At 41.2% G+C, this 16657-nt stretch overlaps 1 protein-coding gene across 1 annotated transcript; it reads left to right on the top strand.

Annotated features, from left to right (window-relative positions):
- The first annotated feature begins 14996 nt into the window (after nucleotides 1-14996).
- Nucleotides 14997-16004, top strand: LOC122404150 (tigger transposable element-derived protein 1-like). Its single transcript, XM_043408074.1, has one exon. The coding sequence runs from the start codon at nucleotides 14997-14999 to the stop codon at nucleotides 16002-16004; it is 1008 nt and encodes a 335-aa protein (XP_043264009.1).
- The last annotated feature ends 653 nt before the right edge of the window (nucleotides 16005-16657 follow it).

Below are 16657 nucleotides of genomic sequence, written 5' to 3'. Positions count from 1 at the left end.
TCGTCTAGATCAGCATTTACATGACTATCCCATTACCAGAAAAAGGGGGAAAAAATATTATAAAAAAATATTCTTCCATTTGTTAGACATTAGTATTTGGAACGCATATATTTTGTATAAAAAAAATGGAGGTGAAAAAAAAATTTAGAATTCAGAAGCAAATTACAGTGAAAACTCGATAAATGTCGCTACTCCGGGTCCGGTCAGCAACACTTACGGAATAGGAGAATCGTCTTTCGAATTTGATTGTAGTTTGCCGACGCTTCGAACGTAGAAAGAGTCAGTAGCTAAAGAAGAAAGAGGGACTGAAACTCGGATTTATCGCCCCAGTTTAAATATCCGCGTCAGTGTGACCACACTACTGCACAGAAGAAAGTTTTTTATTTTTTACTTTTTGTTAATAAAAATTTCACTATCATATGGGCGAAATTTTTCTGATTAAAATAAGACTAAACACGATATAAATCGGTCAATATTTGGTAGCATAATATTGAATTAAATATTGTACTTGCGAGTCTTTCTCTCTTTATTTATCCTTCGTGTGCTGTCCTTTTCTATATTCGGAAACATCAAAGAACGACGGATCAAGGTGCTGGCTACATTTATCGAATGGGAGGTAGCTATTTTCAAACGGAACGCTTCCACCGTCCCGTAAGTGATCAAAAACTGCAACACTTATGAGATAAGAGGTTTCGTTAGCTATCTCTGTTCGATAAATGTACTATCCACTGACCTTGCGAAGATACGAGTACACAATATTTAATTCAATATTATGGTAACAAATATTGGCCGATTTATATCGTGTTTAGTCTCATTTTAATTAGAAAAATCTTCCCCAGATGATAGTAAAATTTTTATTAAAAAAAAGTAAAAAATATAAAACTTTCTTCTTGTACAGTAGTGTGGTCACACTGACAGGGACATTTAAACTAAGATGACGAAGGCAATAAAGATTTTTAAAGAAAGCCGCTACGTCTCCGGTTACACTTCGCCTCACTGGTTCAAGGGGGATCCCCCTAGTGGTGGGGATAAAAATGTATCATTTATGGAACAGCTCTTGAGGACATTTATCGAGTTTGCACTGTAGTAGAAAGACTTATACAAAACTATTGTAGTGACACAAATATAATGTTACGTCCCGACGAACGGGTCATTAGCTGCGACTATTTGACACTTCCTTAGAGTCAGCATTGTCATCGAATTCCTCTCTCTTTCACAAGAGGCCTGCACGCGGACGTCCGTAAAGCGGGTCAATATGGTCATCAAATTCTTATCTCTTTCTCAATAACCTTGCACATGGAAGTTCAGCAAGCAAATTCAGCACTACAGCATGAGTTAAAACCCCATGAATTAGGCTAGTGCGGAGCAGTCAGTTGTTAAGTCGCGAGGTGCGTGCTGTCTGTCCCGGATAGTTCGTGAGAGCAGAGTTCGTTGGTCAATCCGCGAAGGACTTGAACTACCCGTTAACCAAATCCTTTTCGAATATTATTATTATTATTATTGTTACCATTATATTTCTCCCTAGTAGTATAAGTGTCTAGTGGAACTCCTCTGAATTCAAGCTACGACCATTGTGTAAAGTGAAAAGAGAAAGAGAAAGAGAGAGAGAATACAGCGCTGGTTTGGTGAGCAGGAAATTTATAATCCATTTCTACCAAATTTCGGATCTTGTATTTCACGAAATACATATATGTCAATGTCCATCACATTTCGTTTCTTTCTTTAATATATACATTTTCCCCGATTTATATTCAACGAGCGAAGAGTTCGTATAAGCTCAGATCAACTCCGATCCCTTATACTTTTCCTTTGAGAACTCGAAGGTGTTTAAGCGTTACGCCGGGGTACGAGCAATCGCTCACGACCACCTACCATCATCCTCCCCTACCCCGCACGTAACAACTAAACTGGTGGCAGCGGTGGGATACGAGTTGGTCAAAATTTCGTTCGTTGATGAAATTCTGGGAAATTCAAAATTAAAAAAGACAATAATCGTATCTTTCGCTTTTGAATTCCAACAATTATTAAAAGGAAACTTCACGGTATCGATCTAATTAACTATAGTCAATTCTTAATCCTCTTTTGTTTATATATGTGGTATCGGGAAATGCGAGGAACTTGAGCGGAGTAAGAACTACATATAGGTTAAAAGAGAAAGCGTTACAGGTCGAAAGGGACGGGAAAACCCCCTGGGTCAGCGGGCCCAGTGACGCGTTCGAGGTCCTCTCGCGCAGGGGTGCGAAACGCAAGCATGACCATATTTGGTCATGTACGCGCCCGAAAGAAGCTTGAATGGTGGGGCGGAAAAGGTTTTAAAAAGGGATGTTTCGAGCGGAAAAAGGAGACTCACTTGACAAGACGTTGCCGTAACAAGTCGCTTTAAGTTGTCATTTTAAGTTGTTGTTTTAAGTTGTCGTTCTAAGTTATATCAGTTTGAGCGTAGCTGTTATTCAAATAGTCTTAAAATTAGTTCCTAGTCACTTTTAATATTTAAATAAAGATCGTTTTGAACAAATACCCACAAATTTTGGGGGCCCCTCCGGGATGGTTCGAAACAACAACGGAACTATATAACAGTGATATTCGTGTAATAAAAGTTGAACTGTGTTGTGAAATCGTTTAAGATGTTGGACGAAGGAAACGACACTATCATCGATATTGAACAACAAGGAAGTTCGCGCAGTGACAAGTTGAAATAAGTAGAGACAATGAAGTTGTGCCAGCTGAAGGAAGAACTAAAAAAACGTAAGCTCAGGACCACCGGAAATAAAAAACTGCTGCAAGATCGTTTTAAAGCAGCTTTGACACTGGAGATCGAACATGGTGAAGATGATAACGGTGATGAAGACGAAGATGAAGATGATCGGGACAGTGTTAGAGAGTTATCAAGACGAATGCAGATTTTGACGTTTAAGGATATTGAAGAATCAATGGGCACTTTCTGCGGTGACAATAACGAAAATGTTCGTGGTTGGATTCGAGAATTTTAAGATATGGCTGAGTTATGTGAGTGGAGCGACGTGCAAAAAGTCATATATGCAAAGAGGTTATTACGAGGATCGGCTAAATTGTTCGTTAACTATGAAAAATGTTGCCGCAAATGGTCCGACATGAAGCAAGCGCTCAGATCCGAATTTTCACAATCTGTGGACGTGCATAAAATACTGTCACGTACTGTCCGGACACGTGATCGTGACGTCACGCCAGCCGGGCTCGGCAGGTGTCGCGGCGAACGCGGAGGACGCAGTATGGCCGCTGGCCCAGCAGTTTGTGTACCTTGCCGATGTATTGCATTTTGTAGTAAATAAACAGTTGTAAAGTTAATGTGTTCGTTTATGTGATCCGGTACTTAACAATGGCGACGAGTATACGAAACGATCCTCGCGAAGGACAAAGTGCTACGACAAATGAATGACGAAATCGAAGAACACGTGGCTACGCAGAAAACCTCGTGGATATATAATTTAACGAAAGATGAACTGATAGACATTTGTGAACATTATGAAATTGCGGTAAAATCAACAGCGAACATCAACTATCTCCGAAAAGCCCTCGCGGAATTTGTGAAAACAAAAGCGGAAAAATCAGAGCAAGACGAGGAATCGAAAACGAAGGATTCAACGGAGACAACAAAACAAACGACACGGAATCCGATAGAGGTAAGCGTTGACGTCATGTCCCCAAATATTGGTAAACTAGCCGAGTTCGAACCTGATAAACAAGCGTGGGACGACTACGTAGAGCAGCTCGAATTCTATTTGGAGGCAAACAACATAACAAATGAATCACAAAAACGTGCCATGTTACTGACAGCGATAGGCTCAAAGAACTACGCGATTATTAAATCCATCTGTTCGCCAACTGCTCCTAAAGACGTCACGTTTACAGAAATACTTAACAAATGCAGAGCGCATTTCGGTAAGAGCATAAACGAACTACTCGCGAGAGTCCATTTCCACAAACGCGATCAACAGGAAAATGAATCACTAAAGGATTTTGTACGCGAAATACGAAGACTAGCGTTGGACTGTAAATTCACGGGACCAAACGGGAAATTACCTCTTAATATAATGCTACGCGATAGATTTGTAGCGGGGATACGAAATGAAGACCTACAAAGGTACCTATGTCGACGTCATGAAGAAGTGACGAGCGAGACAAACACGGACGGACTGTCCTTGGACAAGGCAGTAGAAATAGCATGTAGTACAGAGTCGGCGGAACAACAACAGAGATTACTGAAACAAATCGACGCAGTAGCAGTCCAAAACGTAACGCATAATCAGAAAACATTAAACAAAACAAAAATAAAAAAACCGACTCGAGAACCGTGTTATCGATGCGGTTACTCAAACCACACTCAAGATAAATGTCTATACAAGAACGAAAAATGTAGATTCTGCAAAAAAATTGGACACCTAAGTCGAGTGTGCAAAAAAAAACAAAAATCAAGCGAAGAAAAAGAATCGACAATGGAGAAGCCGTCGAAAACACATCGAATAGATGAGCAATCTAGCGACGACAGCGACTACGATATACACACCTTTAGGGTACAATCTATGCAAAAAAGAAGAAGCAACGATGACTACGTAATAGACATAAAAATCAACTCACACTCCTGCAAATTCGAAGTGGACAACGGTGCCCATTTATCGCTCATAAACAAACAAACGTACGAAAAGATATTCAAAAATACACAACCAAACTGGCAAGAAAACCGAGTAAAACTTTTTGGATACGGAAAAAAGCCACTTGAAATCATTGGTGTAACGAATGTAGTAGTCGAGCATAAACAAAAAGAAATATCATTACCAATTGTGGTCACTAACGAAACACGAGGTCCGAACTTATTGGGAAGAAATTGGTTTAAGCAGCTAGGAATTGCCGTCACTGGCATAAACAACGTAAGCGAAGAAAAAAACAACAAAACTAGAATTCTTGAAAAATTTCCACGACTCACGTCAAAAAAACTGGAGGGACATATTGGATCACCGATCCATATCGAACTAAAAGAAAATGCACATCCAAAATTCCTGAAAGCCAGACGGATACCTTACGGTCTGCAGGAGGCTGCCACAGATGCGTTAAAGTCAATGGTTGAGCAAAAAATGCTTACACCGGTGGATCAATCGGACTGGGCAACACCAGTACTGTTTGTCAGGAAATCTAATGGAAAAATAAGAGTCGTCGGGGATTATAAAATTACTGTCAACCCAGAAATACGTGATTCCGAATACCCGTTACCGACGGTGGAAGAAGCGCTGACGACGTTGAACGGAGGCGAATTCTTTTCTCAAGTCGACCTCCGCGATGCGTATAAACAACTGCGTGTCGACGAAGGAACCTCAAAGATTCTTACCATCAGCACCCCAGCAGGACTATTCAATGTAAACCGATTATTAGACGGCATCGCGGCGGCACCACGGATATTTCAAAGGTTCATGGCGACAATTCTATCGGGTATACCAGGTATACAAATTTATTTGGACAACGTAAAAATACAAGGCCCAACTCAAGAAGAGCACGACAAACGACTGAATGAAGTTCTAAAACGCTTACAAGACTCAAACCTACGAGTAAATGTCGAAAAATCGGTATTCTCAGTGAAATCGATGGACTTCCTTGGACATAGGATATCAACAGAAGGCATTCAACCGATTGAAAGCAAAACAACGGCAATTAAAAATATGAAAGCTCCGGCGAATAAGCGAGAATTACAGGTTTTCTTAGGAGGGATAAATTTCTACGCCCGATTCATAAAAGACAGGGCAATCATTGCCGAACCATTACATAGGCTTTTGGACATAGACGTACAATGGAACTGGGGCGAAAAAGAACAAAACGCGTTCGAAAATCTAAAGAAGAAACTCGTGGGAAGATCGATTTTAATACATTTCGACGACAAACTGCCGATAGTATTGTCGGCAGATGCCTCACCGATCGGGATCGGCGCAGTATTGGCCCATCAGCTACCCGACCAAACAGAAAAACCAATCGCGTTTTTCTCAAAAACGTTGAATAAAACTCAACGGGAATACGCACAGCTAGACCGCGAGGCGCTAGCATTGATACAAGCGGTAACACACTTCCACCAATTTCTATCGGGACGCGCATTCACTCTCATCACTGATCACCAACCGCTTTTGGGAATATTCGAACCCAAGAAACAAAGTTCGGAACAAGTGTCACCGAAACTTAAACGCTACAAAATTACACTGTCAGCATACAATTACAAGCTAATCTATCGACCGGCAAAAAAACACGGGAATGCTGATTTTCTATCAAGATTTCCACTGGAAGAAGAGGTAGTAGACGATGAAAACGGCGGCGACGTGCTCATGTTGGAAGGTGTAACTCGGAATCCGATATCATCAAAGGAAATTGCCATCGAGACGGGAAAGGACAAAACACTGAAACTCGTTCAGCAATGGTTAAAGATGGGTTGGCCAAAAAAAATCGAAAAAAAGTACCAAGCGTTCTCACTTAAGCGTAACGAATTATCGATCGAGGATGAATGTCTACTATGGGGCTCACGAGTCGTGATTCCGGCAAGTCTACAGCAAGAAATAAAAAAATATCTTCATGCAAATCACCCCGGAATTGTGGCAACGAAAGCTTACGCGCGGTCATATGCGTGGTGGCCAGGCATAGACGGACAACTAGAAGCAATGATAAAAAATTGCGACCGATGCCAAGAAACAAGACATAACCCCCCGCGAGCACCGATACAGTGTTGGGAGAGTCCAGGCGAGCCTTGGATCCGAATTCACCTGGATTTCGCGGGGCCTTATCAAGGTCAAACATTCTTAATAATAGTCGACGCCTATTCTAAATGGACCGAAGTTTGCCGCGTCCCATCGACGTCATCAACAAATGTGATACGCGAATTACGCCGACTCTTCGCGACGTTCGGAGTACCCGAAACGATCGTCTCGGATAACGATACGTCGTTCAGATCGGAAGAAATGCGGCAATTTTGCAAAAGGAACGGAATTGAATCGATATTCATTGCACCGTACCACCCTGCATCAAATGGACAAGCCGAACGAGCAGTCCAAACAACAAAACAATCGTTGAAAATCCTCCAAGAAGGAGACTGGGAGACAAAAATAAGCCGGTTTCTCATAAAACAACATACAGCGCCAACAGGCACAACCGGTGTCTCACCGGCAGAATTGATGATGAAAAGAAAACTACGCACACCACTAAATGGGTTATCGCCACGAAACAAATTCCGCTCGGAAATAGGAGCAGATACCCCAACGGGCGCACGGAAGCTGAACGTTGGAGACCAGGCGAGAATGCGCACACACAAAAAGGACGGGCCGAAATGGATAAGGGCAACAGTCATATCGAAGACTGGGCCGCTGTCGTACGAAGTGCGAGAGAACCTCACCGGAAACACACACCGACGACACATCGACCATTTACGATGCGTTCCAAAACTTCAAATTCCCGAAGACCGTAAAAAGACCGGAACCGCAGCGGCAACAATACCGAAGAAAAACAACAAAATAGAGCCTCACAAGTATAACTTAAGGAAAAGGAACAATTAACCGGCCCGGTGCTCGAATTTCGATACCAAATCAGTAATCCAGTTTGACAATTTTCTTCTGATTTCACCAAAATGTTTTATTTTTTTTTGTTTCTTTTATTTCTTAAAATCGAATTTTTGTTCAACACACAGTAATATCTTGAGGATTTTCTTTTATTATTATTATTATTATTATTATTATTATTATCCAAACTAGAGGGGAGGGGTGTCACGTACTGTCCGGACACGTGATCGTGACGTCACGCCAGCCGGGCTCGGCAGGTGTCGCGGCGAACGCGGAGGACGCAGTATGGCCGCTGGCCCAGCCGTTTGTGTACCTTGCCGATGTATTGCATTTTGTAGTAAATAAACAGTTGTAAAGTTAATGTGTTCGTTTATGTGATCCGGTACTTAACAAATACATAAGGCACTTTCTCGCAGAACTAAGAAGTCGAACGAGTCGTATCAGGAGTACATTTACCAGATGCTGGAGATAGGCAAGCAAGCAGACATGTAAGTGTCGGCAACAATAAAATATATCATTGATGGTATTCAAGACGACGAATCAAACAAAATGATATTGTACGGCGCTAAGACTGTTCGCGAGTTAAAAGAAAAATTCGAGTCATACGAAGCCATGAAGGAGAATTCAAGAGCGAAGAACAGAAGAACTGAAGACAAACCGAAGAAGATAATCCGTGGAGCTGCGGTACAAGAAAATGCACGGAGATGTTTCTTGTGTGGGGATCGTAGTCATTTGAGTACGAACTGCCCGACAAAGGATAAAGGTGTAAAATGTTTTAAGTGCAACGAATATGGGCATGTTGCGTCTAAATGTAATGGTGCCAATAAGTTTGTAAAGGATGTGAGTAGTGCGTCAGAAGAATCACGGAGAAAACGACTGAAAGAGGTACAGATTGAAAATTGCGAATTCGTAGCTTTAATAGATTCTGGAAGCGACTTGAATTTAATGCGTGCGGATCATTATATTAAAATTGGCGCTCCTAGGCTGAATAATAGAATCTTACAATTCCGCGGTGTAGGAATGGAAAGAAGTTATACTTTAGGAGAATTTTCAACATATATAACAATAGATTACACAACGTATCCGATAAATGTACACGTCATACCTGATGCATTGACATCTCATAGTTTAATAATTGGTACAGAATTTCTAGACTCGGTAGAACTTATTATGAAGGGAGGAGAAATTTTTATTAAAAAACTAGATATTCCGGAAGTTTTTAATATTAACGTAGAAGTTGCACCCGATGAGATAGATCTGTCGCATGTCGTAGTTCCCGAATATAAAGAAGCGGTAAAAGATTTAATAGGCAATTATAAACCTAATAAAACACGCGAAGTTGGGGTCGCCATGAGCATTATTCTAAGTGACGATATACCCGTGTACCAGAGACCGCGAAGATTGTCGCCTGTCGAGAAAGTTGAAGTTAGTAAACAAATAACGTCGTGGTTGAATTATGAAATTGTACGACCATCTAATTCAGATTACGCTAGTCCAATAGTCTTAGTAAAAAAAAAGAATGGGTCAACTAGAATTTGTGTTGACTATAGACAGGTGAATAAAAAAATCTTAAAGGACCGGTACCCTTTACCTTTAGTAGAAGATGAGTTAGATTCACTGCAGGGCGCAAAAATATTTAGCACGTTCGACCTAAAAAACGGATTTTTTCACGTTCCTGTAGAAGAAAGTACAGTGAAACCTCGCTTAACGAGCACCTTGCATAACAAGTAATTCGCATAACGAGCAATATAAATTGTAAAAAAATGACTCGCTTAACGAGCGACGTTTCACATAACGAGTGACGTGGATAGGGGAATCCTCGAATTGTGCGATGGAACTTTTCGTGCCATTGCTACATCAGTCTGTTTAGAACTTGTTGCGCTAGCATCTTAGTGTTCCATGTGATCACACATTTTTCCAAACTTGTGTTCAGACATTATTTGTGATTTTTTTGTGCAAATATTAATAACCCTTGTAAAAATTGTAAACCGTTGGCTGACCAGCTGCCATGCACACGTGGCAGTAGGTCAAAGGCGACCGCGAGCCGCCGAAAGAGTTTATGTTACGCCGCGCGGACGCGACGCCGTGCTTTGGAGAAATGCCGATTCACCGGCGATGACCAAATGTTCGGACGATCGAGAATCAGTCTCGTCCAGGGCATCATCGAGGAAAGACGAATAAAGCCGACATTATTTCCAAACGTTGCTGTTGAGCGCGGAAAGCGGACACTCTGCTTCCAGCACCGCGCCCAACAAAAAAAAACGCAACAAAGCGAGATTTATGCCAGGGAAAAACTCTTCGATATTCGGTACTTCGAGCATCTACATCTGCGTGCCAACATTCAGCCCTGGCATAAATCTCCAAATTCGACGAAGCAACCACTTAAGACAGAACCATTGTCGCTAGGCGCAGCTAGCGGTACCTAGACGTACGCCCAATGGTTTATGACGGGGCCTGGGTTTCGTCGGCAGCGTGCAGGTTGAAACTCCGGCATCTGCAGGCCAGCCCAGACCTCCGCATAAAAACACTGGCTCTATTTTTCGCTAAGTATTACAAGGATCAGGAGAGCAACAAATTCAGCGACATCGTCTCGAAATTTCCACACTCCCACGCGACACGCACGCCCTTCCAAGGGCATCGCGTAAGGGTGATTTGGAAGGGAGGAGACGGCATGGGAGTTTAAGAAAAGGCCAAGCGAGGCAAAAATCTTCACTTCGTTCTGAGACTTCATTCTGAAACATCAGCCTAACAACGACCATTAAACTCTAACTTCTTACGCCTACGATACAGGCATCGTCGATCATTCGCATCTTTTGTAAATAGAAGTCGCGTGCAGTATTAATAAACCTAAATAACCAACCAAAGCTACATCCTCGTTATTCCTCCATCCGAGTTATTAGTTTACTTCGGAACGACGCGAGCCCGACGTTGAGTGGCGAATTTACTTGACGGATTCCGCGCGCCGCAACAGTTGCACTTTACCACGAATCCCGGCCATCCCCTGTGGAAGTATAAAAATTCCACACGTGGACTCTGGAAATTTCCAGAGTCCTGATGCGTTTTTGTTTAAGCGAAGGGGAGGTCCGAGCGGCCGCGTGTCGTGGCGGAATCGGTCAGTCGTTACAAGATAGTTGACCACAGCATATGTATAATAAAGATTTCCTCTCACAAAACCAAGACAAGCCGTCTCGTATACTAAATTATACCCCAACAGGTTATGGGCCCAGGGGTGCTAGTGGAAGTGAGGTGAAAAGGAAAAAGAAAATAAGCTGTGGAAAGTGTATTTAAGAAGTTTTTTTTAACGGCTCGTCTCTGTGTGTTTTTTCGTTAGTGTTGGAAAAAATTCCTAGTACGTTCGCAAGTCAAAAAGTATGGATATCGGCAGGATTAAGGTCGAGAAGTTAAGAAATGCCGATAATTGGCAAGAATGGCGATTTGTCATACGTACTCTGATGGAAAGTAACGATCTGCTGGAAGTGTGCGATGGCACATTCATCAAGTCCGAGGAAGGAAGTGAAAATTGAAAATAATGTTGACCAGATGGAATAATGCTAATAAAGAAGCGAACAAACTAATCGTTACCACGCTTGAATCAAAGCCATTGCGATTAATAATGAATTGTGATACGGCAAAAGACATGTGGCAAAAGCTACACAATGTCTTTGACATGAAATCAGATGAAAGTCTGTCTTTGATTCAAAAGGAATTTTTTGAATTTCGTTGGGATCCTGCAGGAAATGTGGCACAGCATATATCGAAACTCGAACAAATGGCGAGTAAAATGAAAGCACTTGGTGGAGAATTACCTTCTTCTATGCTGGTTACAAAAATTCTTTCGACGTTGCCACCAAAGTTTAATTATTTTCATAGTGCATGGGATTCAACGGCAGAAAACAAAAGAACGGTTGAAAATCTAACGGCGAGACTCATGACCGAAGAATTACGCATGCAGAAAAGGGACGACACGGAAGAATCCACAACGGCCTTACTTTCAAAAATGAATCTGCGAGCTAATTCCACGAAGAAAACCACGAGCAACGCAGAAAGGAAAATTCATTGGAAAGGGAAGACAAGTATCTGTCATGCATGTGGCTTGAAGGGTCATAAGCAACAAAATTGTAGAGGCTGTTTCGAATGTGGATCAAAGGATCATATGGCGAGAAACTGCACGGTAAGAAAGGGCGAAGGAAAGAAGAACGAACGCAAGAGGAGTGAGGATTCGTCGCACGATTCAGCGCAGGCATTCACAGGATGTACAAGACAGGAAGACGATGACGATTATTGGCTAATTGACTTAGGTGCGTCAGACCATATGACGAATCGACGAGAGTGGTTCACCGAGTATCAACGGCTTAAGGAATCGGTAAAGATTTACATCGGTAACGGTGAGAAAGTGTCAGCAATTGGCCAAGGTAATGTACGAATCAAAACGAATGTAAACGGAAAACAGCTAGAAGGAATTTTATACGATGTCTTGTATGTACCGTGTATGAAACATAATCTATTTTCTGTAAGAGCTGCCGCAAAAAAGGGCGTAGATTTTTCGCTTACTAAAAAAGGCAAAGAATGCATATTTACGTGTAAAAATAAGGTTGTAGCTGTAGGAATAGAAATCGGGAAATTATATAGAATCGATTTGCAGGTTTTAGTTCCGAGTGTAGCGTGCACAGCGAATAAAGTTGACACATTGCAATTATGGCATGAAAGGCTCTGTCATCAGAACAAACGCCATGTAAAGTCTTTTCTCAAAGATAGAGGAATAGATGTAACGGTAGATAGCGAATTTTGTGACGGTTGTGCGTATGGTAAGCATCACAGGTTACCCTTCGGAAAGAAAATTGAACGTGCAACAGCGGCACGAGAATTGATACATTCCGATGTATGCGGACCGATGCCTGTAGAATCGCTGGGTAAAAGTAAATACTATGTTATTTTTAAAGATGATTATAGCAGTTATCGGAAAGTTTATTTTTTACATAATAAATCCGAAGTGAAGGGAAAAATTAAAATTTTCTGCAATGAGGTAAAAACGCGTTTTGGCAATAACATTAAAGAATTACGTACCAACGGAGGGAAAGAATATGTAAACGAAGAAGTTAGTAATTTTTTACAAGAATTAGGTATAAGACACGCTGTTACTATTCCATACACACCGGAACAGAACAGAACCGCCGAGCGTGAAAATAGAATCGTAGTGGAAGCGGCGCGTTCAATGTTGTTTTCGAAGCCGGATTTGCCGAAATTTTTGTGGGCGGAAGCGATTAATTGTGCTGTACATGTATTAAACTACACAGGACCAACTAAAGTAGAAAATAAAACGCCTTTTGAATTATGGTTTGATAAGACAGCGAACGTAAATCATTTAAAAGTTTTTGGTACAGAATGTTTCGTGCACATTCCTAAAGAAAAGAGAAAGAAACTGGATAAGAAAGCTTATAAAGGTTACTTTGTAGGATATTCTGAAAATGTACAGGGTTATCGTATCTGGATTCCTGAAGTACGTGATGTTGTAATGAGTAGAGATGTTTTATTTAAAGATGAGAAAGTATGTAAAACCGAAGTAGTGATTGAATTAGAAAAACAAGGTGATAAATCCAATGAAAGCACAAATGAAACAGAGTCTAAAAGTAGTGAGTCGAGCTATAATGAGAGTCCAGAGAACGATAATTCTGTGCAAAAGATAACCGATCAAAAAGTGCACACTAGGAAATTAAGAGATCGAACAAAATTAAAGAAAACAGAATTTTACGGAAATCCTATTGCGATTTTGGCTAATGCGGAGCCAATAGATTATGAAGAAGCGATAAACACAAAAGATGCGGAAAAATGGAAAGAGGCCATGAACGAGGAAATGGAATCATTACATGAAAATAATACGTATGTTTTGGTTGAAAAACCAAAAGAAAAGAAGGTTTTTCGAAATCGATGGGTTTTTCGTTGCAAAACAGATTCAGATTCAAATGAAACCCGATATAAAGCAAGGTTCGTTATAAAAGGTTGCTCACAAAAGGAAGGAGTCGATTACTACGAGACGTTCAGCCCTGTGGTCCGTTTTGATACCGTAAGAACTTTGCTTAGTATTGTTGCTCAAGAAAAATTGTATTTACGACAATTCGATATAAAAACCGCGTTTTTATATGGTACGATAAATGAAGAAATTTATATGCAGCAGCCGAGAGGTTTTCAGGATGGAACGGGACGCGTATGTAAACTGTTAAAGAGTTTGTACGGTCTAAAGCAAGCTCCGAGGCAATGGTCAAAATGCTTTATGAATTTTTTGACAAAGTGCGGTTTAAGGAAGAGTAACGCCGATCCGTGTCTATTTTATAAAGTTAAAGATGATATGAAATTTTTCTTAGTTTTATGGGTGGATGATGGCCTAATAGCTGCAAATCATGAAAAGGAAATCGACTCTTTCATGTGTAAGCTACAGGGTAGGTTTAAGGTGAAAACAACGACGGATGTCAAAAGTTTCTTAGGAATTGAAATAACTAAAATCTGTGATGGTACCATTTTCATAAATCAATCAGGCTATATACAAAAGACATTAGAACGTTTTAAAATGACTGATGCTAAGCCGGTGTCTACGCCTATGGATACAGGATGGGACACTAGTGATCTAGATAGTATAGATGAAGTTGAAGTACCATATCGTGAGGCGGTAGGACATTTAATGTATTTACAAGTAGTCACACGACCTGATTAGCATTCGCAGTAAATGTGGCATCTAGGTCATTGGAAAAACCTACGAATGCCCACTGGCGTTTAGTAAAACGTATTTTGCGGTATATAAAAGGAACAATAGATATAGGTTTATATTATAAAACGGAAGGGAAATTAGAATGTTTTAGTGACGCGGATTTTGCAAGTGATAAAACCAATAGAAAATCAACAAGCGGTATTCTATGTAAGTTTGGCGAGGCTGCAATAACGTGGCAGAGTAAAAAGCAACAATGTGTTGCACAGTCTACCACAGAAGCAGAATATGTAAGCGCGGCTATCGCTGCAAAGGAGATAGTATGGCTCACGCGTTTGTTACACGAAGTTATGAGCGAGGAATAATTAATGTTAAATATGTAAAGAGTGAAGATCAATGCGCGGACATTTTAACAAAACCACTTGCAAAATCAAGATTTGAATTTATGCGTTTAAAATTAGGATTAGTAAGTAAAAAAGAGTTACTATGTAATCGTCGTGTGAAATTTTAGGGAGAGTGTGGAAGTATAAAAATTCCACACGTGGACTCTGGAAATTTCCAGAGTCCTGATGCGTTTTTGTTTAAGCGAAGGGGAGGTCCGAGCGGCCGCGTGTCGTGGCGGAATCGGTCAGTCGTTACAAGATAGTTGACCACAGCATATGTATAATAAAGATTTCCTCTCACAAAACCAAGACAAGCCGTCTCGTATACTAAATTATACCCCAACATCCCCTTACAAAATGTCCCCGAAGAAAAAGCCGCAAGAGAGCACCTTGTATAAGAGACTAAAAATAACCTTCAAAATAAAACGTAAAATCATTGAAAAACAAAAACGAGGTGTGAGCGTGGCTGATTTAGCACGCACATACAATCGGTCTACATCAACCATTTGCACCATTCTCAAGAACAAGGGCAAGATTATGGAGGTAGATGCTTCAAAGGGAGTGACAAGAATATCTACGCAAAGGTTACGTATTCTCGACGATGTTGAAAGGTTGCTGCTCATATGGATAAACGAAAAGCAATTGCAAGGCGACACAATTAACGAAAGCATAATTTGTGAGAAGGCGAAAGTGATTTTCGCCGACCTCGTTAAGAAGACGCCAGGATCATCAACGGCCAGAGAAGAAGTACAATTTAAGGCAAGTCGTGGGTGGTTTGAGAAGTTTAAGAGAAGAACAGGTATCCACAGCGTTGTGACGCACGGCGAAGCAGCAAGCTCCGACACAAAGGCAGCAGAGAACTTCATCGCCGACTTCAAGAAGCTCGTAGATTCTGAGGGTTATTTGCCGCAACAAGTTTTTAATTGTGACGAGACGGGTCTCTTCTGGAAAAAGATGCCGAAGCGAACATATATAACAGCAGAAGAGAAGCCAATGAAAGACCGCCTCACGCTGCTATTTTGTGCCAATGCAAGCGGTGATTTGAAAATTAAACCGCTACTTATATACCATTCAGAAACTCCACGAGCATTCAAGAAGTGTAAAGTTCAGAGGAGCAAGCTAAATGTGATGTGGAGATCCAACAAGAAGGCTTGGGTGACACGCGACATTTTTACTGATTGGATTAATGAAGTGTTTGGTCCTTCTGTGAAAAAATATTTGCTTGAGATGAATCTTCCACTCCATGTCTTGCTTGTTATGGACAACGCACCTGCTCATCCTCCAAGCCTACAAAATGATCTCCTTGAAGAATACAATTTCATCAAGATCCAGTTTCTGCCTCCCAACACAACTCCGTTACTCTAGCCAATGGACCAGCAGGTTATTTCTAATTTTAAGAAGCTCTATACAAAAGCACTCTTTGAGCGTTGTTTTGAGGTGACTGAAGGGACCAATCTCACTCTTACAGAGTTTTGGAAATATCACTTCCACATTGTTGCCTGCCTCAAGATGATCGAAAAGGCGTGGGAAGGAGTTACCAAGAGAACTCTCACTTCTGCTTGGAAGAAGCTTTGGCCAGAGAGCGTTGTCGAATGTGACGTTGTGGGGTTTGAGACCGTTGTAGTATCTGAGGACCCTGTAGTCAATGAGATTGTGTCTCTGTCCAATATGTTGGGGCTGGAGGTGGATCACAACGATATCGATGAGCTTATAGAAGAGCACAGTCAAGAGCTGACCACTGAAGAGCTTATGGAGTTGCATTCTGCTTCACAGCAAGAAGGTGTGGAGGAGGAGGAGGTAACAACAAAGCAACAATCTTCTGGCGAAATAAGAGAAATGCTAAAAGCATGGGAAAGTGTTGCTTCGTACATTAAGAAGCATCACCCTAATAAGACAGTGGCTATGCGCGCTACAAATATATTCAATGATAATGCGGTGTCACATTTTTATCAAATTTTGAAGGGTCGGCAAAAACAAATGTCTCTAGACAGCTTTCTAGTAAAAAGAAATTAGGTATG

The sequence above is a fragment of the Colletes gigas genome, unplaced genomic scaffold (genome assembly GCF_013123115.1).
Source record: "Colletes gigas isolate AHSC1104 unplaced genomic scaffold, ASM1312311v1 Colletes_gigas_Sc00109, whole genome shotgun sequence".
Lineage (NCBI taxonomy): Eukaryota > Metazoa > Arthropoda > Insecta > Hymenoptera > Colletidae > Colletes > Colletes gigas.
This window is presented reverse-complemented; position numbering and strand designations above follow the sequence as displayed.